Source organism: Dreissena polymorpha, chromosome 14 (assembly GCF_020536995.1).
Source record: "Dreissena polymorpha isolate Duluth1 chromosome 14, UMN_Dpol_1.0, whole genome shotgun sequence".
Lineage (NCBI taxonomy): Eukaryota > Metazoa > Mollusca > Bivalvia > Myida > Dreissenidae > Dreissena > Dreissena polymorpha.
In genome coordinates, this window is record NC_068368.1 from 31,824,140 (window position 1) to 31,848,998 (window position 24,859).

The 24,859-nt window shown below is 35.9% G+C and overlaps 1 protein-coding gene across 2 annotated transcripts; it reads right to left on the reverse strand.

Annotated features, from left to right (window-relative positions):
• Nucleotides 1–3,742: 3,742 nt before the first annotated feature.
• LOC127857677 (uncharacterized) lies at nt 3,743–24,104 on the reverse strand. Of its 2 annotated transcripts, none has more exons than XM_052394267.1 (5): nt 24,005–24,104; nt 23,713–23,831; nt 14,446–14,599; nt 12,984–13,113; nt 3,743–11,758 (listed from the first exon to the last, which is right to left on the reverse strand). In XM_052394267.1, exons 2-5 carry the CDS (start codon nt 23,816–23,818, stop codon nt 11,618–11,620), a joined length of 531 nt encoding a protein of 176 aa, XP_052250227.1. In that variant the 5' UTR covers nt 23,819–23,831; nt 24,005–24,104; the 3' UTR covers nt 3,743–11,617. The 2 variants fall into 2 exon arrangements, with proteins under 2 accessions (XP_052250227.1, XP_052250228.1); XM_052394268.1 differs by having other exon boundaries at nt 23,713–23,841; nt 24,005–24,081.
• Nucleotides 24,105–24,859: the final 755 nt, after the last annotated feature.

Genomic DNA, 24,859 nt, shown 5'->3' on the forward strand with positions numbered 1-24,859 from the left:
GATAAACATTCTGACCAAATTTCATAAAGATTGGATGAAAACTGTTACCTCTACTGTCTACACAAACAAATTGTTGACGGTTTTTCTATTATTTGACCTAGTGACCTAGTTTTTGACCTCAGATGACCCAAATACAATCCCAACCCAGATTTCATCAAGATAAACATTCTGACCAAATTTCATAAAGATTGGATGAAAACTGCGACGTCTATTGTCTACACAAGGTTTTTCTATTATAAGACCTAGTTTTTTACCTCTTGACCTAGTTTTTGACCCCAGATGACCCAAATACATTCCCAAGCCAGATTTTATCAAGATAAACATTCTGACCAAATTTCATAAGATTGGATGAAAACTGCAACCTCTATTGTATACACAAGGTTTTCTATTATTTGACCTAGTGACCTAGTTTTTGACCCCATTTGACCCAAATACATTCCCAACCCAGATTTCATCAAGACAAACATTCTGACCAAATTTCAGGAAGATTGGATGAAAACTGTGACCTCTACTGTCTACACAAACAAATTGTTGAGGATTTTTTCAATAATTTGACCTAGTGACCTAGTTTTTGACCCCAGATGACCCAAATACAATCCCAACTCAGATTTTATCAAGATAAACATTCTGACCAAATTTCATAAAGATTGGATAAAAACTGCGACCTCTTTTGTCTACACAAGGTTTTTCTATTATTTGACCTAGTTTTTAACCTAGTGAACTAGTTTTTGATCCCAGCTGACCCAAATACAATCCCAACCCAGTTTTCATCAAGATAAACATTCTGACCAAATTTCATAAAGATTTGATGAAAACTGTGACCTCTACTGTCTACACAAACAAATTGTGGACGGACGCATGCACACACGCACACACAACGGACGCCGGACATCACACGGTCAAATAAGCTCACCATGTCACTTCGTGACAGGTGAGCTAAAAACAGTCTTTCCGATTACTTACGCATTACAACTGACCCTTGTAAACATTCAAGAGTGGTAGAATTATTCTCTTAGTTGCCAATATGAATAACTCTGCTAAGAGTAATTACCCTTGTATGTTCAACATGTAGAGGAACCAATGCCGGCAATGGAAGCGAGCATTTGAATAAATAAATGAATAAAATAAATAAATATATATATTATTATTAAGGGACAACTAACAGAACATTCCAAATTTAATTCATGTATTTAGCAAAATATTGAGAATAGTGGCTTAGCATACTGAACAAGTAATAGAAACAATATAAAACAGACTTGCAGAAAACACAAGCATTTATTCAAAGCCATGTCCATGAAAATAGGCATATAAAGCTTGGAATATAAGAAAATTCATACACATATATTAAACACAGAAAACACCGTTTGGTTTTCAAACTAAAAAAAAACAAATAATATACCCACTCTTATACGCTCCCAAGCAAAGTCTTGATTTCAGATGTCAATGCATGAAGTTTCATCACAATGGCTGAAACCACCTATGTAGTTTCATGATCCTTGGCATAAGCGCTCTTGAGCTATCATCCGGAAACCATCGGGTGGATGGACGGACTGACATGAGCAAAACAGTATACCCCCTCTTCTTGGAAGGGGGGGGGGGCATAATGAGAAAACTGCCCCCCTCCCAGCAGCAATGTTATTCAACTGACCGGAACCATTTTTGAACTCAACTCTCGTATCAAGGAAACAAATGTTCTGAGCAAATTTCATGAAAATTGGGCCAAAAATGTGACTTCTACTGTGTTCACATGTTTTCACTATATACATATCGAGAAAAATGCCCCGCCCACTGACGGCCATGTTTTTTCACCGATCCCGACCATTTTCAAACTCATCCGAGATATCAATAAAACCCATGTTTTGACCAACTTTCATGATGATTGGCCAAAAATTGTGACTTCTTGAGTGTTTACAAGGTTTCTCCATAGCCAAATAGGAAAAACTGCCACTATATACAAATAGAGAAAAATGCCCCACCCACTGGCGGCCATGTATTTTCACCGATCTCAACCATTTTCGAACTTGTCCGAGACATCAATCGAACAAATGTTTTGACCAACTTTTATGTTGATTGGGCAAAATTTGTGACTTCTAGAGTGTTAACAAGGTTTCTCTATAGCCAAATAAGGTAAACTGCCCCGCCCACTGGCGGCCATGTTTTTCAACGGGTTGGAACCACTTTTGAAGTCAACCAAGATATCATTAGGACATACATTTTGACAAAGTAACATGAAGATTGGGCATGAAATGTGACTTCTGCAGTGTTTACAAGGTTTTTCTTTTTTTTAACCTAGTTTTTGACCCGGCACAACCCAGTTTCGAACTCCGCCGAGATTTCATTGGGACAAAGTTTCTGACCAAGTTTTCATGAAGATGGGACAAGAAATGTGGCCTCTAGAGTGTTTAAGGTTTTTCTAATATTTGACCTATTGACCTAGTTTTTGACCCCATTTGACCCAAATACAATCCCAACCCAGATTTCATCAAGATAAACATTCTGACCAAATTTCATAAAGATTGGATGAAAACTGTTACCTCTACTGTCTACACAAACAAATTGTTGACGGTTTTTCTATTATTTGACCTAGTGACCTAGTTTTTGACCTCAGATGACCCAAATACAATCCCAACCCAGATTTCATCAAGATAAACATTCTGACCAAATTTCATAAAGATTGGATGAAAACTGCGACGTCTATTGTCTACACAAGGTTTTTCTATTATAAGACCTAGTTTTTTACCTCTTGACCTAGTTTTTGACCCCAGATGACCCAAATACATTCCCAAGCCAGATTTTATCAAGATAAACATTCTGACCAAATTTCATAAGATTGGATGAAAACTGCAACCTCTATTGTATACACAAGGTTTTCTATTATTTGACCTAGTGACCTAGTTTTTGACCCCATTTGACCCAAATACATTCCCAACCCAGATTTCATCAAGACAAACATTCTGACCAAATTTCAGGAAGATTGGATGAAAACTGTGACCTCTACTGTCTACACAAACAAATTGTTGAGGATTTTTTCAATAATTTGACCTAGTGACCTAGTTTTTGACCCCAGATGACCCAAATACAATCCCAACTCAGATTTTATCAAGATAAACATTCTGACCAAATTTCATAAAGATTGGATAAAAACTGCGACCTCTTTTGTCTACACAAGGTTTTTCTATTATTTGACCTAGTTTTTAACCTAGTGAACTAGTTTTTGATCCCAGCTGACCCAAATACAATCCCAACCCAGTTTTCATCAAGATAAACATTCTGACCAAATTTCATAAAGATTTGATGAAAACTGTGACCTCTACTGTCTACACAAACAAATTGTGGACGGACGCATGCACACACGCACACACAACGGACGCCGGACATCACACGGTCAAATAAGCTCACCATGTCACTTCGTGACAGGTGAGCTAAAAACAGTCTTTCCGATTACTTACGCATTACAACTGACCCTTGTAAACATTCAAGAGTGGTAGAATTATTCTCTTAGTTGCCAATATGAATAACTCTGCTAAGAGTAATTACCCTTGTATGTTCAACATGTAGAGGAACCAATGCCGGCAATGGAAGCGAGCATTTGAATAAATAAATGAATAAAATAAATAAATATATATATTATTATTAAGGGACAACTAACAGAACATTCCAAATTTAATTCATGTATTTAGCAAAATATTGAGAATAGTGGCTTAGCATACTGAACAAGTAATAGAAACAATATAAAACAGACTTGCAGAAAACACAAGCATTTATTCAAAGCCATGTCCATGAAAATAGGCATATAAAGCTTGGAATATAAGAAAATTCATACACATATATTAAACACAGAAAACACCGTTTGGTTTTCAAACTAAAAAAAAACAAATAATATACCCACTCTTATACGCTCCCAAGCAAAGTCTTGATTTCAGATGTCAATGCATGAAGTTTCATCACAATGGCTGAAATAACTGTACATTGACCTTTTCACCCCCCTATGTGACCGTTAGCAAGGTTTTGACAAAATGTATCTTTATATTAAGTTTCCAGAAAATACATAATTTTTTTCTGTTGTAAGAGAAAGGAAACCAATAGTTGACAACACCAAACAAGAGGGCCAAGATGGCCCTAGTTCGCTCACCAGAGGAGTCGGTTCATTCAATCTTTACCAAATGTCAAACTTGACCTAGATATTGTCCAGACAAACATCCTGGTCAAGTTTCATTATTATTTCATCTGCAAGTCATGATCTATGTACCTATGAAGTTTCATAATCCTAAGCATAAGCATTCTTGAGTTATCATCCGGAAACCATTTTTCTAAGTTGAGTCACCGTGACCTTGACAGCCATTGTGTGAATACGTTTTTTTGCACTGTGACCTTGACCTTTGACCTAGTGACCTGATAATCAATAGGGGTCATCTGCGAGTCATGATCAATATACCTATGAAGTTTCATGAACCTAGGCATAAGCGTTCTTGAGTTATCATCCAGGAACCATTTTACTATTTCAGGTTACCGTGACCTTGACCTTTGACCTAGTGACCTGAAAATCAATAGGGGTCATCTGCAAGTCATGATCAATGTATCTATGAAGTTTTATGATCCTTGGCCTAAGCGTTCTTGAGTTATCATCCGGAAACCATTTTATTATTTCGGGTCATCATGACCTTGACCTTTGACCTAGTGACCTGAAAATCAATAGGGGATATCTGCGAGTCACGATCAATGTATCTATGAAGTTTCATGATCCTAGGCATAAGAATTCTTGAGTTATCATCCGGAAACCATTTTACTGCTTTGGGTCACGGTGACCCTGACCTTTGACCTAGTGACCTGAAAATCAATAGGGGTCATCTGCAAGTCATGATCAATGTACCTATGTAGTTTCATGATCCTTGGCATAAGCGCTCTTGAGCTATCATCCGGAAACCATCGGGTGGATGGACGGACTGACATGAGCAAAACAGTATACCCCCTCTTCTTGGAAGGGGGGGGGGGGCATAATGAGAAAACTGCCCCCCTCCCAGCAGCAATGTTATTCAACTGACCGGAACCATTTTTGAACTCAACTCTCGTATCAAGGAAACAAATGTTCTGAGCAAATTTCATGAAAATTGGGCCAAAAATGTGACTTCTACTGTGTTCACATGTTTTCACTATATACATATCGAGAAAAATGCCCCGCCCACTGACGGCCATGTTTTTTCACCGATCCCGACCATTTTCAAACTCATCCGAGATATCAATAAAACCCATGTTTTGACCAACTTTCATGATGATTGGCCAAAAATTGTGACTTCTTGAGTGTTTACAAGGTTTCTCCATAGCCAAATAGGAAAAACTGCCACTATATACAAATAGAGAAAAATGCCCCACCCACTGGCGGCCATGTATTTTCACCGATCTCAACCATTTTCGAACTTGTCCGAGACATCAATCGAACAAATGTTTTGACCAACTTTTATGTTGATTGGGCAAAATTTGTGACTTCTAGAGTGTTAACAAGGTTTCTCTATAGCCAAATAAGGTAAACTGCCCCGCCCACTGGCGGCCATGTTTTTCAACGGGTTGGAACCACTTTTGAAGTCAACCAAGATATCATTAGGACATACATTTTGACAAAGTAACATGAAGATTGGGCATGAAATGTGACTTCTGCAGTGTTTACAAGGTTTTTCTTTTTTTTAACCTAGTTTTTGACCCGGCACAACCCAGTTTCGAACTCCGCCGAGATTTCATTGGGACAAAGTTTCTGACCAAGTTTTCATGAAGATGGGACAAGAAATGTGGCCTCTAGAGTGTTTAAGAGCAAATGTTACAGACCGACAGACGGACATACGACAGACAAAGACCGGTCACAAAAGCTCACCTGAGCAATCAGGTGAGCTAAAAATGAAAAACTAACAAGGACAATAACTCAAAATAATAAAGTGCATAGTAACGTTCTTGTGAACTGCACTTCTCAGTGAAATAAACAACAATACCACCAAAATTAATGTTTAAAGTTTAAAGCATAGTTAACAAACAAAAACATTAAACTTGTGAAAAACAGACATGACGAGTAAGGAACCCGCAAAGTTTACTATACAGGGCCTTCATTAAAATTAATTCAATACTTTGTAATCTGGCATTAATCTAACATAGGTGAAAAATCATTTGAAAAACATAGGTGAAAAATCATTTGAAAAATGTTGTAAAAAAATTAAAGTTAAATCTTTGTTTATAAATTCTTGTAAAAGCATTTGATGACTTGCACTTAATAATTTGAATTTCAAATAAACTTCCGTTGTGCATGCAGTACATTAAAATTGATTTAACAAATGTTTAAAACAATTACCTCTGCTAATATTTTCATTAATAAATTGCCAGTAAATGAATTTACATTTAAGACATTCTTAAGCAAAACTTAAAGAAAATGAATAGATTTGAAACAAAAAATCAGTATTGATAAATATAGAAAGGTATTGATTCAAAACAGAAACTTGTTATTTTTTATTTGTGGACATTTTTCAACGGCATTTCATTCATATCACTCAGTTAATCAACGAACACTTTACCTGTGTTAGCTGGTTAACCAGTGATTAGTTAACATACTGATGCCAGTAACTGACCACTGCCTACTTGAATCAGAGGAAGACAATGGCACTGTAACCAGTGCTTAGTTAACATACTGATGCCAGTAACTGACCACTGCCTACTTGAATCAGAACCAGTGCTTCGTTAACATACTGATGCCAGTAACTGACCACTGCCTACTTGAATCAGAACCAGTGCTTAGTTAACATGCTGATGCCAGTAACTGACCACTGCCTACTTGAATCAGAACCATTGCTTAGTTAACATACTGATGCCAGTAACTGACCACTGCCTACTTGAATCAGAACCAGTGCTTAGTTAACATACTGATGCCAGTAACTGACCACTGCCTTCTTGAATCAGAACCAGTGCTTAATTAGCATACTGATGCCAGTAACTGACCACTGCCTACTTGAATCAGAACCAGTGCTTAGTTAACATACTGATGCCAGTAACTGACCACTGCCTACTTGAATCAGAGACCAGTGCTTAGTTAACATACTGATGCCAGTAACTGACCACTGCCTACTTGAATCAAGAGACCAGAGCTTAGTTAACATACTGATGCCAGAAACTGACCAGTGCTTAGTTAACATACTGATGCCAGTAACTGACCAGTGCTTAGTTAACATACTGATGCCAGAAACTGACCAGTGCTTAGTTAACATACTGATGCCAGAAACTGACCAGCGCTTAGTTAACATACTGATGCCAGTAACTGACCAGTGCTTAGTTAACATACTGATGCCAGTAACTGACCAGTGCTTAGTTAACATACTGATGCCAGTAACTGAACAGTGCTTAGTTAACATACTGATGACAGTAAATGGCCAGTGCTTAGTTAACATACTGATGCCAGAAACTGACCAGTGCTTAGTTAGCATACTGATGCCAGTAACTGACCAGTGCTTAGTTAACATACTGATGCCAGAAACTGACCAGTGCTTAGTTAACATACTAATGCCAGTAACTGACCAGTGCTTAGTTAACATACTGATGCCAGAAACTGACCACTGCAGTGCTTAGTTAACATACTGATGCCAGTAACTGACCACTGTCTACTGATGCCAGTAACTGACCACTGCCTACACCAGTGCTTAGTTAACATACTGATGCCAGTAACTGACCACTGCCTACACCAGTGCTTAGTTAACATACTGATGCCAGAAACTGACCACTGCCTACACCAGTGCTTAGTTAACATACTGATGCCAGCAACTGACCACTGCCTACTTGAATCAGAGGAAGACAATGGCACTGTAAAATACATCACAAGTACTTAATCTAATACGCATGCGTTATTGTTCAAAAGTTATATTTTTTTACTGTATTCATGTATACGATTATTCTTTAAACAACGTGAAATTTTGTCACAAATTTCAGACAAATTCAAGGATTATTCTTTTACCTTAAAACTGTATTTTATGCACTAAACATGTTTGCAAATGCATTTCAATAACTTGAGATATTTGCACGGTGTGTTACATTCTGTCCAGCCTGTGTGTAAGCCCCTGAAAACCTGTTGATTCTGCTCCCTGGATATGGCGCGGCCGGGGATTGAACCTGCCATCTTCAGATCTGTAGTTTGGTCAGGCACTTTACTTTGTACATTTGCATTTCTTATGCACTGAAGCAAATATATGCACTTGGAAGCAAGAGGTCAGTAACTTTGGAACAAGTATCCATTAATAAATGACACTCAAATGTGTATAACTTAACAGTTGTTCACATAAAACCATTTTATTCTTTAGTTATTCACAACTTGTATATGCACCATGTAAAACAAAGACACATAATCTGAACATTTTAAATTAACACAAGTTGTATGTATGTAATAATCAAATGTAACATGTTTTATAGTAAAGACCAGGTATACTGTACATACAGAATTGTATACCATAGGTACTGAAATTATATGCTTAACGTAACATGAATCTTCTTAATCGTGCTTTGTTTGTTTTGTTATACTGACGATGTACATTGTGCAAGTCATAATAAAACACATGTTCTGTTCTGTTCAGGTCAATACAAAGAGGCTTAAATTAACCCATTTATGCCTAGTGGACTCTCCCATCCTTCTGAATTAGATCAATTTATTTCCAAAATTAGGGATGTCTACTATATTTATTTCTATCTTTAGAATATTTCTTACAGAAAGTCTTTTAAGCAAACAGTGCAGACCCTGATGAGATGCCGCATCATGCGGCGTCTCATCTGGGTCTACGCTGTTTGCCAAGGCCTTTTTTCTAGACGCTAGGCATATATGGGTTAAATATCAACACACTGAAGCATATTGAAAAGGGTCCCCGTTCCAAATTAATCAAGAGCATGTCTCTTACAAGAACATTTCCCAAACACATTGCAAACAAGATACATGTATCAGGCAGCAAAAATATGCTTAATATCAAAACTCCAAACAGACACATAATTATCTGACTTACAGCACATGCAAATAAAACTTCATAATCATTGGAGAATTAAGACTACTCACATTAAACTAAGTCATTTCAATTTTCACCGGTGGCATTACATAAGTTCAACATTTTTCACCAAATGACCTGCATTGGTACTTGACACTTCCTAGATAACCGTTTGGATAAATGCTTTCAATGTTAAAATGGTTTTAATGAAGTGGCCACTAAGGAGGCATATTCTGTTGAAAGAGAGCATTTGAGCCTTGTTCTGAGAAAACTGGGCTTAATGCATGTGCGGAAAGTGTCGTCCCAGATTAGCCTATGCAGTCTGCACAGGCTGATTAGCCGGTGCAGTCCGCACAGGCTAATCAGGAAGGAAACTTTCTGCCTAAACAAAATTTTCGGTAAGAAGGGATTTCCTCTAAACGAAAAATACTATGAAAGCGGAAAGTGTCGTCCCAGATTAGCCTGTGCGGACTGAACAGGCTAATCTGGGATGACACTTAACGCACATGCATTATGCCCAGTTTTCTCAGAACACGACTCATTTGATTCTTACAAATCATTACTTTAAGACTAGTAAAAACGTTTATCATGCCATATGCACGCAGGGCAGCTCCAACACAGCCTGTGCCTCCGATCAGTCCCATCAGGGGCTACACAATCCTTAAATGAGACCACAAAACTTGCTTGACTTAATTGTAGACAGTGTAGATCCTGGACAGACTGCTTGATTTCACAGGCTGGTCTGGAGCCATGCTGAGTGCATATGGCTGAAGCCCCACGTTCGCATGACATGCCTCTTAGTTTTAACCCATTTATTCCTAATGGACTCTCCAATCCTTCTAAATTGGATCAATTTATTTCTAAAATTAGGAATGTCAAGTATATTTATTTCTATATTTAGAATATTTCTTACAGAATTTCCTTTAAGAAAACAGTGCAGACCCTGATGAGACGCCGCATCATGCTAATGCCTTTTTTCTAGACGCTAGGCATAAATGGGTTAATTACATCCACAAATTTGAAGGCATTACACAAACAACACCTTGGTTACAACCTAGGCTAATAATGCAATAACTCAATTCTACACATTATATTTTTATTATAAGACCCTTACAATCTTATTGTTGCAAGGTCATTTTGAATTTATAGCCTTACCAGTAATGGCAAGATGTCTATGTCAAAAAAGAGTTACTGTAAACAACGTATTACACTTTCTTTGTTCTGATATAAACACATATGAAAAACAAAAGCAATAACACACTTAAGTATCCAACAATCAATGAACCGATACACTTGTAACCAATTACAAAGTACAATGTAATTAATATTTCATGATTACTTTGTATGACTTGGTTTTGTACACTATCAACAACAGAATGTCAATTAATTGCTCCAAAGGTAACATAACAGAAACTTTAGCGCGCTAGCCTGGTTACACATTTGAAAGAGATTAAGCCAAACTATTTCATTCAAGACAGAACCAATGTAATCAAGCAGTGCTCGTTACTGCACACAACTGCTCCACTAGTGAACAATATAAATTATGTTTTAAAATATAAAAAACACAATCAAACAACATTTTCCCAAGTACAGTAAGGATGCCTTCAAAAAAACTATATGTATTCGCAAATGGAAGGTTTCAAAAACTGAAAAAAAAAGACAAATTTCAGCCAAACGCTTCATTTTGTATCATAACCAAATATTAATATAAGTAGTTCTGAATATATCCATCATAGGCAAACATGTGTACATGTATTCTATTCATTTATTATTTAGTTATATAAGGACTGCCTTTTTTTTAAATAAGGAGACAAGAAAATCTTTTTTTTCTGTTTTTCAATAAGAAAATATAAATTGACACAATGTTTTTATCCCTTAAGTAGTTGTCACATTTGTTCTCAAGTATTGTCACCAATGAAATATTGACTGGAAAGAAGTAGTGGAATGTTAGTCAGTTGCAAAAACTCAGAAATACGTTTTCATAATTCTGTACGGAATATAGCCTTAGAGCAATTTTTTCAGAAAACTAGCATTTAAATGACTCCAGTATCATGCAAATGAGATATTATGTCAGAACGTCATGGTATATTAAAACAATGCTAATGTCTGTAAATGGCATTATAAAGTGGGAAAGCAAAGTAAGGGTTTATTAAAATAGCAAATTTAAGGTTTGTTATACCAAATATCATAAGGCATGGTATACATAAGTGTGACGCTTGTTACTGAGTCAAGAAGTGAAATGTGTGGAACACAGAGATACATTTGGCTTACAGATAGCAGACTCTATTAAACCTGTGAGACAAACCTAACAATAATAATGCCAACATGTCACAAAATACGTCCGTTTAATGTATGACAAATGGGTCAGACATATAGCTTGGGCAGTTTTGTTAATTGTGGAGATAATCTTCGAAAAACAGTTTCAAAATAAAGTTAAATGACATAACACAACAATAAGATTGAAGAACTTATTATGCAAAAGCAGAATAACAACATCTCATTTACAGATAAATTGATTATGCAAATGGATATAATCAGGTAATCAATAATGAAAAAATAAATTCTAAATGTGATAGCACAATAATAATCTTCATTAGAATTATATAATATGGCCTGTTTGCCCAACGCTAGGTAGTTGATAGACACTGTAGACCGTGAGATATTGATTGTTCCGAGATGTCTGAGTCCGAAGCCTGCATGAGAGCCTGTTGAACGTCCAGTGGCAGGTCACATTTCCCGTCCCAGTGTGCCTTGTGAAAGGAATGTGTCTGTAAATGGGAAGGAAATCAGGTAATATAATATATATGAGCTGTGCTCTGTGAAAAGGGGTTAAATGCATGTGCGTTAAGTGCTGTCCCAGATTAGCCTGTGCAGTCTGCACAGGCTAATCAGGGACAACACTTTCCGCTTTTAAAATATTTTTTGTTTCAAGAAAGTCTCTTCTTAGCAAAAAATAAGTGTTGGCAGACAGTGTTGTCCCTGATCAGGCTGCCCAGACTGCACAGGCTAATCTTGGATGACACTTTATGCACATTCATTAAACCTCCTTTTCACAGAGCACGGCCCATATATATATTGCATACACTGTAATATTATATTTAAACAGAAACTATTAGTGCTTATGGAAAGATCTAGGATCTAGTTAAAAAAGTTGCTGAACAAAGTTAGGGAGCCTGTGACATGTTTATGAATTTTTTTTACATTTTTTTGCTTAGGTTAATGAGAAGTGTTTTGAGAAAACTGGGCACAATGCATGTGCGTAAATGTCGTCCCAGATTAGCCTATGCAGTCCACACAGGCTAATCAGGGACGATACTTTCCCCTTTTATGACATTTTTCGTTAAAATGAAATCTCTTCCAAGCAAAAATCCAATTTAGGCGGAAAGTGTCGTTCCTGATTAGCCTGTGTGGACTGCACAGGCTAATCTGGGACGACACTTTACGCACATGCATTATGCCCAGTTTTCTCAGAACACGACTCAAATAATCAATACCATTGGTATTATTTTACCATACACGTAATTTATTTTAGATTTTCAAATAGGCAGTTTCATTAAAATATGAAATGAATAGAGATTTTCCAGAGGACACGGAAGCTGTTCATAATGCCCTTCTTGGTTGCTTTTTCATGGAAATATTTGTCCTATTAAATTCAAATCCATGACTCTTCACCCACCAATATTAACACGATTTTGTTATAAAAGTTACTAACAATACCCCCGCCCCCCTTCCCCCGTATGTTGTAATATGTTTGCATTATGTTATAGAATATCTTTTGTAATTGTTAACATAAGACAATAAATATCCCACATGCATATCTTCATATCATAATTCAAAGAACCTACAAGTTTGAATGCATGAATTGTTGAGTAGGAGAATGCCTGAAGACAAGTAAGTGTCTATGGACAAACGGACAGATGTACACAGAGATTCTAGTACACCCTACCCCATTTACTTCATATCGCGGGTAAAATATTCCACAACTGTTCAAACCTTAGCGATGTTTCTCCGCCACGTCTGATGGCACTGCCCCCCACATACGACACACGGTCGGTCCATGGCGTAACCCCCGCACTCTGGGCAGTGCTTGGAACACTTGGCATCATACCAGCACTGCTTACATCTGTGGATGAAAGGAAACTGGCTTTCAACCTAATAGATAAATGTATTACATTACAGTGAATAGTTAAAGTCAAAATACAATATTTTCTATGTTGGTTCTAAGAAATCGCAATTCATAGCCAAATACTTCATGTAGAATTTTGCAAACACATCTGTTTTTAGAAATATTACCCTACGAAAGGGTGATAATAAGCTACATTTTTAGGGATTTTCAGAAAGTAAAAAATTGGATATTAAATAAGCATTTTTTATATTTGAGCTGCCCCAAGCAAAAATGGGTATTATGCCAAATGTGGCCAGCCTAGTTCTAGACCCGCTTGCGCATCAGCTACTCTGTCTGGCTATAGGACCATGAAACCTTGCATGATTTCATAGCACACAGCTTAGCTACTGACCAGAGTGTACTGATGTTTCTTATTATTGCATGATTAAAGCATATGGCAAGAGAGTTAAAACATTAAATTTGATGTGCTGAAGCTCTTTGAAAGAGTCTGATAACAATTATTAATTTATTACCATGTGGTTGTTAGATTTCTGCACTGTGTTTAAATCCCATCAATAATGTAAATGACCACCAACTGACTATGTCAGTTGGAAGAGAGCTGGTCTACAAATCAAATGATCAAAGTTTCAATTCCTTGCATGGCCATATGACTCAAATAATTTTGAAAACTGCAAAAAACAACAGCAACAAAACCAAATATGTAAATATTATCAATAACTTTCAAAAGCCTTATAGCCTTTTTTAAAATTCAAATTATAAAACTAGTACCTATATTTGGGACAAAGCCTATATTTCCCACCTCTTAAACAGTCGTAAAATAGGCAGTTACCCAAAGCAAGCCCCTTGTCTTATATTATAATATTGCATAAAATCAGATGCATGTTACAAACCCATCAGTATAAAAGTAAGAATCTCAGCAAGCCCAGTTTAAACTATATTAGTGCACAGAAAACCGGCTTAGGCTTTTTGAATCCTTTTGATAATTAAGCCATGTTTCCCTCCACCCGTATAAGCAACTATCCAACTTGAGGAAAAATTTCCAAATTCCCAAATTACATCCGAAAAATTCCCAAAAGAGAAAGTTGCCTCAATTTCCTTCCAAAAGTTCATTATCTGCCAGTGAACAAATAAAATGAGCACTGAAACTCAAACAAATTATCAAAAAGGCACGTAAAGAATATTTAGTTGGGCTTGGCCAATTAATACCAAGCAAATCAGAAGACCAATAATTTCTTATCTGATTTTTGCGTTGTTTTTTCCAACAGGCATGGTACATGCACCTGTACTTTTCCCAATTAGGCAAAAAATCGCTGTAATTAAACTACATACAAATGGCAGGTGGATATTTTCTTCTGATATGGTTCACTCTTCTTCATTTCCTCGATCTCCTCTCTGGAGAAGTCCACACCTTGCTCCTCCTTCTCTGTGGGAGACACAGGCACCTGATAGTACACTGTGGCACGAGGGCCGTTCAGTAATTCATCTGCAATAAAACAACACAAGATATTAGGGTCGTTGAGAAATTCATCTGCAAACAAGAGCTGTCACCATAGGATGACTTATGCCCCCTATAAACGCTTGATAGAAGTTATGAGCTTTTTTCAAAATCTAAATGCAGATTTCGAAACCTAAACGCGGACCCCAAGTTCAAGGTCAAGGTCACAAAATTTGTGTGCGTATGGAAAGGCCTTGTCCATATACACATGCATACCAAATATGAAGGTTATATCTCAAGGGACATAGACGTTATGAGCATTTTTCAAAACCTAATCGCAGATTTCGAAACCTAAACGCAGACCCTTACTTCAAGGTCAAGGTCACAGGGGTCAAAATTTTTGTGCGTATGGAAAGGCCTTGTCCATATACACATGCATACCAAATATGAAGGTTATATCTCAAGGGACATATAAGTAATGAGCATTTTTCGAAACCTAAACGCAGATTTCGAAACCTTAATGCGGACCCTAAATTCAAGGTCAAGGTCACAGGGGTAAAAAAATGTGTGCGTCTGGAAAGGCCTTGTCCATATACACTTGCATACCAAATATGAAGGTTATATCTCAAGGGACGTAGAAGTTATGAGCTTTTTTTGAAACCTAAACGCAGATTTCGAAACCTAAACGCGGACCCTAAGTTCAAGGTCAAGGTCACAGGGTTAAAAATTTGTGTGCGTATGGAAAGGCCTTGTCCATATACACATGCATACCAAATATATGAAGGTTATATCTCAAGGGACATAGAAGTTATGAGCAGTTTTCGAACCTAAACTCAAAGTGTGACGGAAAGATGGACAGACGGACAGTCCGATCACTATATGCCCCCTTTTCTTCGAAAGGTTCAAAGGTTCAAACCCGAATTTTAGGGCCCATGTCTGAAATATAAAAATGTATGCCACGGAATTGATAGTACTTCACTCACACTTTTATCACAAATTTTCAGGAATCTCAGAAATAGTCCATATCTTAATCAGATCCCCTTAAATATCACGGTGCCTATACCACGTGACTTTTTACGATCTGTGTTGGGAGAATAAAGCGCGTCCCAGTTAACATTTTGAATGATGTATTTTTAAAATATTTCACCATTTTTAATGGGATAAAGTGGAGAGCCTGCTCATTTGTGAGAGTTTTCTATAGGTATCATGATCTTTTTAAATAAGTAAGTATTTTTTTCAGTAAAGTGCAACCGCCCGTTTGTAATATGAAGTCCCCACACTGATCTGACATTTTTCTAACCGTTCCAACGCGCGGATGCACTTAACTGAAAAAATACTTATTTGTTTAAAAAGATCATGATACGTATAGGAGACTCTCACGAATGAGCAGGCTTTCCACTTAATTCCATTAAAAATTATGAAATATTTAAAGAGATCCTTAAAAATGTTAACTGGGTCGCGCTTTATTCTCACAACACAGATCCGAAAAAGTCACGTGGTATAGGCACCGTGAATATTCCGATCTGGAGAAAAATTAAACACCATATTGTCGAATTGAGTAAAAATTTAAAATAGCTAAGCTTTAACACATCTCATTCGATTTCATCTCATTCCAACTTCCAAGGTACCGAAGATAATAAATATAATATGCCCAGCCAAATATCAGCAGTGAAGCAAAATCTAGTGAATTTTTTTCCCTTCTTTATACAGTACCAGTAAAAGGTACTTCCCAATCAAGAACAAGAGCTGTCAGAGGACAGCGCGCTCGAGTATTCGAGTGCTTGACATTATAACGTAAGTCATCATGGGGAAATTGTTCATATTCAATCATTTATTAGACGATCTTTCAAAATAAAAAAAGGAACAATTATTTTTTTTGGGGGGGGGGGGGGGTTGAGAGGGGGTAAAATGTGGGGTGTGGTCATTTATTAGACGATCTTTCAAAAATAAAAAAATTAATTTTTATTGGGGGGGGTTAGGGGGGTGGGGGGTGAGAGGGGGGTATAATGTGGGGTGGGGCAATTTATTAGATGACGTTTAAAAAAAAAAAAATAATAAAAAAATTGGGGGGGGGGGCAGGTTGGGGGGCGGGTTGGGGGGGGGGGGATTCTGGGTAGGGGGGTGGGGTATTGTTTGGGTGGAATCCATTGTGGTATTCAGGTAAGTGTTGTTTTGTCAAAGTAATAATAAAATGTGATCATAAATAAAGAAGTTATGGCAATTTAAGCAAAATGTTCAATTATCTAAGTGTAAAAGGGGCCATAAATTATGGCCCATAATGCTTGATACAGTGGTCTGCTCTTGTTTATTGGTTAAGGTCATGTTGGAAAACAAGTATGCAAAATATAAAAGCAATATGTCAAAGGATATAGGAAATATTTGGGGTAGTACGCAAACTTTAACAGAGATTTATCAATAATATGCAATTCTAAGTATAAAAGGGGCAGTAATTATAACAAAATGCTTGATAGAGTTGTCTGCTCTTGTTAATAGGTTGGGGTGATGTTGGTAAACAAGTATGCAAAATATGAAAGCAATATGTCAAGGGACAATGAAAATAATTGGGGTAGTACGAAACTTTAACATTTGCACGCTAACGGCACGGCACGGAACGTAACGCCGGGGTGAGTAGGATAGCTTCACTTTATATATTTCATATATAATAGTCGAGCTAAACAATTCCCAATTGCTTTTTGTAAAATTCCAAAAAGGAGGGAAAGGTGTGTCAATTTTTTTCTGTAAGTGCAATTTCTGCAACAGAACAAATAAAATGTGCACTGATACTGACCATTTCAGCAAAAAGGCATGTACAATTATTTTTATATGGGTTTGTGTTATTACAAACAAAACAATAAAAAATATCGTATGATTCCCTAATTTTGAGCATAACCTAATTTCGATCACTTTGTTTACATTAAGAATGTGGCTCTCGTGATGACGTCACAAGCATGCGCTCGGAGTATTTTGTTTTACATGTACTAATATTACTTCGCAGGACTTTTCACCCTTATATAACAGGGGCCAAAACTCGGCCCGTTCCCAATTGAAAATAAGGTCATTTTTTCCAAATATTGATAGATGAATTTCCCAAATTGTAAAAAAAAAAATATTTTTTTTTTTACTTAACGACATATTGGGCATCTCCAAAATTGAAAGCAATGGGCTCTAATATGATTAAGATAGCACCACAATGTGTCTTTTAATACTTCTGCACAATAAAAAAGACCCTGTTTCAATAACTTAAAAAAACACCTTCTGCCCGAAATGAGCAGTTATCGCGCATGAAATTCCCAATTTGAAAGGCTAGGGCCTCTTCCCAATTTCCTGATATAAAAGCCTGCTTCGCTTGAAAATAATTACAGACACGACTAAAATAAGGAAAAAAACGATTTAATTGTATTTAAACATCTAACTTCAACTAAAATAATCCAAATTTATGCCTATTTTGTGCATGTTTTCAGTACTCTTCATTCAACTTGCTTTCATTTTTTCACGATTCCCTGAAAATGTTGCATGAAATGATCTGTGCACGCACATCGCGAAAATAGGTTAATACATGACGATATACACACGTTCACTGGGTAAACCCTGTCCAGATTGGATGATAATTTTATCAAATCTTTTAATAGTAACATATATATGCCAAAATTTATTTGAACAAATTGCAAATGTTATTTCTTGTTCAACTCTTGAGCACTTTTTCGAGTCAATGTTGCTCAAAAGAAGATCGACCGATAAAACAGAAACTTGTTGAACGGTAAATAGAAGTTATGAAAAAATTAATCTTTCAGTTTCTCTAAATTTGTTTAGTGAATCAAAAGTTTTGTTGACCTCCTGCCTATTGCAATCGAGTACTCTCGCTTTTCGGATGTGAACTCTCAACAGGTAAACAACGCGCGCAGTGTTTGTCATTTGCGGGTGTGTATGGAACTATCAGCTTTGCGTGGTTAAACACTCTGTAAATAAACAATTTTGACGTGGGTTAATGAAATAAATCTTTAAAGGTGCATGTACATCGTTTATTGCGGCATTGTTTGAATTATTTCAGAAATTATTTTAGTTGTTTCCATAGCCGCTTGACTCAAGATAATTGGTGGATACCAATAATTTCCAATGTGAAAAATAAAAATGTCACAACGCAAAAGTTCTATATTTCAGGGTTTTGGTATGCTTACATTCTCAATGGGCAAAAAAATGGCAGAAATCTGAGTTTCATGACTGAATGAGCCATGGGCAGGCCTTGAAGAATTCTTCCAGAGCCACTCGCCCTGCAGGGCGAGTAGGCCTGAAAATCCACTCGCCTTTCACATTAATCTACTTGCCCTTCATTTAAAAAAAATATATATGTCTATATTTATACATGTAGCTATGATCAACCAGAACCTTTTTAACCTACGTCAGAGCTCCAGATAAGGTTTTGTGAAATTCTTAACGTTACTACAAGATCTTCCAAAATAATTCTTAACTCTGAAGTTTTGGAAAATAATTCTTAACTTTTATAAATGATCTAAAAATAAATAATAATGGTTATTTTCATGCAAAAAAATCAAAATAAACATACTAGCAACTTTATGTATACGAGTTCAACAGTGTCTAGTCAGTATTATGCAATTTTATTTTTCAAATACCTTCATATGCCCAAACTGTGCTTAGATTGCATGCCTTCGATGAATTTTTACATATTTCACAATTAAAACGGGTCCCCCCTATCAATCTTTTCAACGATTAGCCACGGGACTTGTCCCTTCCACTCCACTCGTACAATATGTTAAAGCGTGTTTTTGCACGCTTTGCAAATTTTTAAGACGCTCTCTGGGCGCCGCTATTGTTTTTGACAGAGAGACTGTACACGCCGCTTTTATTGGAAAAATTGCGCTTTGTTAAACAAACCCGATAACCATTCTATATAAGCACCGAAAAAATCTTTAATACGCGAAATTCTCTAAAAAAAATTGATACGAACCGATGTAAAAATAATATTCGTAACTTGATTTTGTAATTCTTAATAGTACGACAAGATTTTAAAATAAATACGTAACGGACTTGAAAATAATTCGTAATTACGAAAATACGACCCTTATCTGGAGCTCTGCTATGTTACATAGTGACACTAAACTGCAAACAAATTAACTACATTATCTGATGGATTTTATTTGCTTTCCTTACATTTTCTGCACCTGTTTCCTTTTCTCAATACTTTCCGCTTCTCATTTTGATGACCTTTCTTTCTGTTCCCTGTCTCCACCACCTTGCAGATATTTTAAAACAGAACCCTTTTCCATGCTGAGTTTTAATATTTCAGACGAACTTTTACTGAAAGACACGCTTGATTGACAAATGGTTACAATATGGTAAATTTTGGCTAAGGCTTCTGATCACAATTTATTCTGTTTATTAATAATTATTGTTTCTGTTTATTTTTAATTAAATATAAAAAGTATTATAATTAACCAGTTATGTTTTTTTTTTAATTGATATTTATATTAAAATGAAATTTTATTCTTCACAGAATGACCAATATATTTAACTGTTTTTTTCACTTTTAATCGATTAGCTAAGAGCACTAACACCTACGAAAAGAGCGCAGCTGATTTCAAGAATATTTTTACTGTGCCCATGACGTCATTTTTCATTGTCAAAACGAAAGTACAGTTTTTTTGTGTACTAAACCAGACATTCCCAAAAGTATTTTAAGTCCACAGGACATCCGGTCCGATAGTCTTAGATAACTTGCAGGAACATCAATGTACAAACATATATATCGTATTTATATATTTGCGAAGTTAAGTGTTATGTCATTCGGCAACAACTCAGATGCTCCATTAATACTAAGTGTTGGTTGTTTTCCTAAGTCAATAAGTTGTATGATTACATATTTGTTTTCTTAATTCCAGGGGTGTCAATTGACCCAAATTTGAAATCCGAAAAATTAAGCTAGGGGTCTGGGACCGCAGGACCCCAACGGGGATTAAGGGCCGAGTCCCTATGGGGGAGACCCCTGTGACCTAGCTTATTGTACTTTTTTTGTAGTATTTCTAGTTGCAATTTTTGGTGACTACAATGGGAAATATTATAAACCATACCATCCGTATCACCGCATGTGTATCGTCATTCTATAAAAATGTTATACAGAACGTCAAAAATAAATTAAAATTGAGGAATCATACTGTATCCGAATACGACAGTCAGAAAACATGTACATGTTTTGCACATATAATAAAATGCTCTATATACATATCGTTTGAATGTAGAAAATGTAAACAAGTAACCAGTAAACTAGCAAATATGTAATTAGGACTGTAACGAATACACTAGGTGACGAATACGATATGTATCACGAATACAGGGTGGCGAATACAAATATTTATTCGCGAATATGAATTTCAATAAACAAAAGTAATACTGATAACTTGACATGACATTATAAAGTATGAAACCATGAATATTTGTCAATTTGATTAATTGAGTATCATTGCATACTGAAAATATGAAATATAACACTTTGAAATAACAAAACACTGGCTAGAACTGCTTAAACTTTGAACACAGTTTTGAAAACATGACTAGTACCAATAAAATCCTTGAGTAGAACAATTAAGCAACTTGACATAACCTCATATAGTATGAACGATATCAATAGCATTCCCTTTGCTAGGCTCCATGTTTGTTGATTAGTTGCACAATCATTGTCATAACGATAAACAAAAAGGGCATTTCATCTGCTAATCCTTTGTGTGTATGTTTGAGCATCAACCATCGACAGATTTTTCAATTCAATGACGTAAATATTCAACCTGTGCCCGCCATTTTTGTTGATAATCTCACTGTGTAACATAGTGGGTGGGGTAAACATGATGAAAAACGCCGGAATAAGAAGAACATTTAAATATAGGGGTTTATTGTATGAACCTTCATTTGTAAGGTAAGATAACAGTGCTCCAGCCAGCTTTTCAAAATAGAGGGGAGCTTCCCACAAAAGGGCACATTTCACGCGTAATTTTGGAAAATAGGGCATTTGGTTATAAATATACTTAAGTATATACTTTGGTTATACTATATACTTATTAATTGTAAACATTAGTGCATTGGATGACTTCACCAATTGTATGCTGTTCCTCATTTTGTGTAATGAAATAACAATAAATATATTACTATCTACATTGGCGCTAAGGAAAACAACTTAGTAGCCAATTTCCTAACCGACTTGGGCTAGCATTCGACTTCACGCATTAGAGATATGTAGATATCATATTTCTTTCAGGTGTGTGTGTGGGGGGGGAGGGGAGGAATTTTGATGTTTTTTTATCACCTATCATCATTGAACTGCATGTTAATCTTTCAGGTTCCAGTTTCAGCATCAGTGGCCTTTTAGAAGAAAATGAAATGAAGAAAACATGAAATAAATTCAGGGTTTTCACTGGTTCAAAAAAACGTTGTGACTGTCACTACTTAAATTCGTTGCTTTAAATAAATTTGAGCCAATGTTTGTCCACAATAATAATATTAATTAAAACAAAAATCTATTTTGACAAATTTAAAGTCTAAACAATGATCAATGTCACCATGAAGTAGCATCCAGTCTGGAGATTAAAATGAAACATTGTTATTGTTAATAATAGGATATATTTATTTAACAACACGTTATTTCAACTAATGTCAACAACGTTGACAGTTTTGTTAGGTCAAAATATATGACAATATCAACATTACATTTTACTTGCAGAGTGATAAATCCTCCTTCCAAACAAGTTCTTTATTTGTTGAAATAACAACTGTCTGCCCCTATTCATGCTAAAATTCATCATGATTGAGGACAGTGTTTTAAAGTTCAGAAATAAAATCCAAACACAAATATGTTTTCCATGCCGTAATTTCGGACTAAAAAATAACCGAATATTCGCATTAAAAAAAGATGATTAATTTTCAAATGTTAATAGGTATTTTGAAATAATTAAAAATCACTATTTTTGCAAACAAAAAAATTTAGCCAAAGTATTCAGAAGTTTAAAAAAATCAATAGAGCTGAGTTTGATTTCATTCGAGTGTGATTGTGCCTAACCAAGCGTGACCTCAGAGATAATCTTTCACAACATGTTACTATCGGCTGCAACAAAAGGCTAATTAGTGATCTGATAACAAACCATGCCCTTGGGGCTTGTTTGTTCACAATGTGCTGATTTAATACACCCCAGGCAGTCATGTAAGCAGGAATTTAGAGATTAAAAGGGCATTTGACAGAAAAATAGAGGGGCGCTTTTTAAGTGGGCAAATTTTAGAGGGGCACAGCGCCCCTCTATTTATTGCTAGCTGGAGCACTGGATAAGATGATTAAACTTTCAAACTTGAAACCACGTTGTTTGTATCCGTCAAATATTCGGTTCGGAGGCGAATAACGAATACGATTCGTCCACAGCTGTATTTGAGTAATTCGAATATTCGAATGTATCGTTACAGCCCTATATGTAATCAATATATAATTCGGTTAACATATTGCTTTACAATATGCTACTGCAGTTTTTAACATTGCTTGCTTAAAATTTCAAGATGGCGGACATTAGCAGCATTTCGCAGAATCGTAAGATCTTTTGGAAAGTAGCGAAGAGGTTTCGTCAGTTACCGTTCATTCTTTGCCAGCTGCAAATTAGAAATTGATAAATAAAAGACCGGACAAAATTGGTACCAAGCGCAAATTTCCAGAATGCCTAGGAATATTTGTTCTCAAATGATTGCACACTGGAACAAATTCTATCAAATAAATCAACTTTTCTTCTTGCATTATTTCCCGGACATTCGGACCGGCAACATGGCATTTTCAATCGGACCTGTCTTTAAAACGTCGGTCAGGTCTGACTGTCCGACTCTTTTGGGAATGTCTGCTAAACCTTTTTTTTGTTCGTTCGAAAAATTGTTCGCAATTTGTATTGATGTGGCAGGAGTTCTGGAACTGAATTTATATTTCTCAACTTGAAAAACTGCACTCGCCCGGTTGGTCGAGTATTTAACAAACTTTACTCGCCCGACCGTCAACTTCACTCACATATGCGAGCGGTCGAGTGGATTCTTTAAGGCCTGATGGGCTCAATCAGTCCATGCCCCTAACATAGGTTTTGCGACTTTTGCTGTTAATGGCATTAAGCTGCGAGTACTGGAATCGAACTTGCCTTCCCCTTCTGCTGCCAGATTGGTTTCCATAGTTTCATCATCAGGACTGTCACAGTCAGCAAACCCCTCATCGTCTTTCTCGAAACCGCCTGCATTGTCTTCCATAATAAGAATTAGCCTGCAAAAGCCTGAGTTAATTTATAAAAACATAAACAAGAAGATGAATCGGAAAATAATCAAATCCAATGTTAACGATAACGATAAGTCATTAAGTGCAGATAAAGTAAAATACATAAGTCTTAAACTGGTAATGAATGAGAGACACTGTACTCAGTTGTTCATTAATCTTACCGTTTTAACAAGGGTTTGTTGATGTTTTTCTAAGTGGACGTCGAATCTTTCATTTTGATTGACGAATTAACTAGGACGATTGGAACTAAAGAAAATAAAGCATCAGCAATGGTGGGTTACATTTCACTTAAAAGTAAATTTGTCTCTCCCCTAATTGTTTCGCACCTGATTTTTTTAAGTTATATAAATATAATACGTGTCAAATATCTATTTGACGTGTGGCAAGGTTATTTCAAACGGTATTTATTATAAATTTTATCTGAAATATTATAAAGAACAAGCAAGCAAATCGACTTAACCTTAAAATGAATATAACATAACAAAATATTTTTTTCTTTATCAAATGAAAACATAAGATCTAATTTAACAGAAAGTGCTCTTCTGGTAAACCAACAATTCAACACATTAAACCCAAGAGAGAAAATGAACTTCTTGCTGTCAGATGACCGCATCATTAAACCCAGTGCCAGAGCCTGTCATGACATTTTAATGAAGCGACGTAACCACATGTATATATAATCCACTTAATGTGTGCGCATAGTCAATTTCGTATCAAATAATAATATACATTGTACTACATAATTTTCTCTTACTGTATTGTTTGATGATATATATTTTTATTTATTCTAAGAAAACTAATAATTATAACCGAATTTCATTAGGATCTTTTTTATATTTCTAACATTTGTATTTTTTATTTATTGTAAAAACACTTATCATTTTAAATCGAATCTCCTTAAGTATCTTTCTTTATATTCTAACAGATATGAAAGATTCTATGTTGTATATAATCGTTGAACATTTTTTAGAATTTTTAGAACTATCGTCTCTCGTAACTCTTTTAGAGTGGTTTTG

What these genes read in the sequence shown, in the direction of transcription:
- LOC127857677 (XM_052394267.1), bottom strand. Translation starts at nt 23,818, where the DNA reads ATGGAAGACAATGCAGGCGGTTTCGAGAAAGACGATGAGGGGTTTGCT. An exon ending in TCTGGCAGCAGAAGGGGAAG is followed by an intron (nt 14,600 to 23,712) that starts GCAAGTTCGATT and finishes GTTTTATTGCAG; the next exon opens with ATGAATTACTGAACGGCCCT. An exon ending in GGCGGAGAAACATCGCTAAG is followed by an intron (nt 11,759 to 12,983) that starts GTTTGAACAGTT and finishes TCCCATTTACAG; the next exon opens with ACACATTCCTTTCACAAGGC.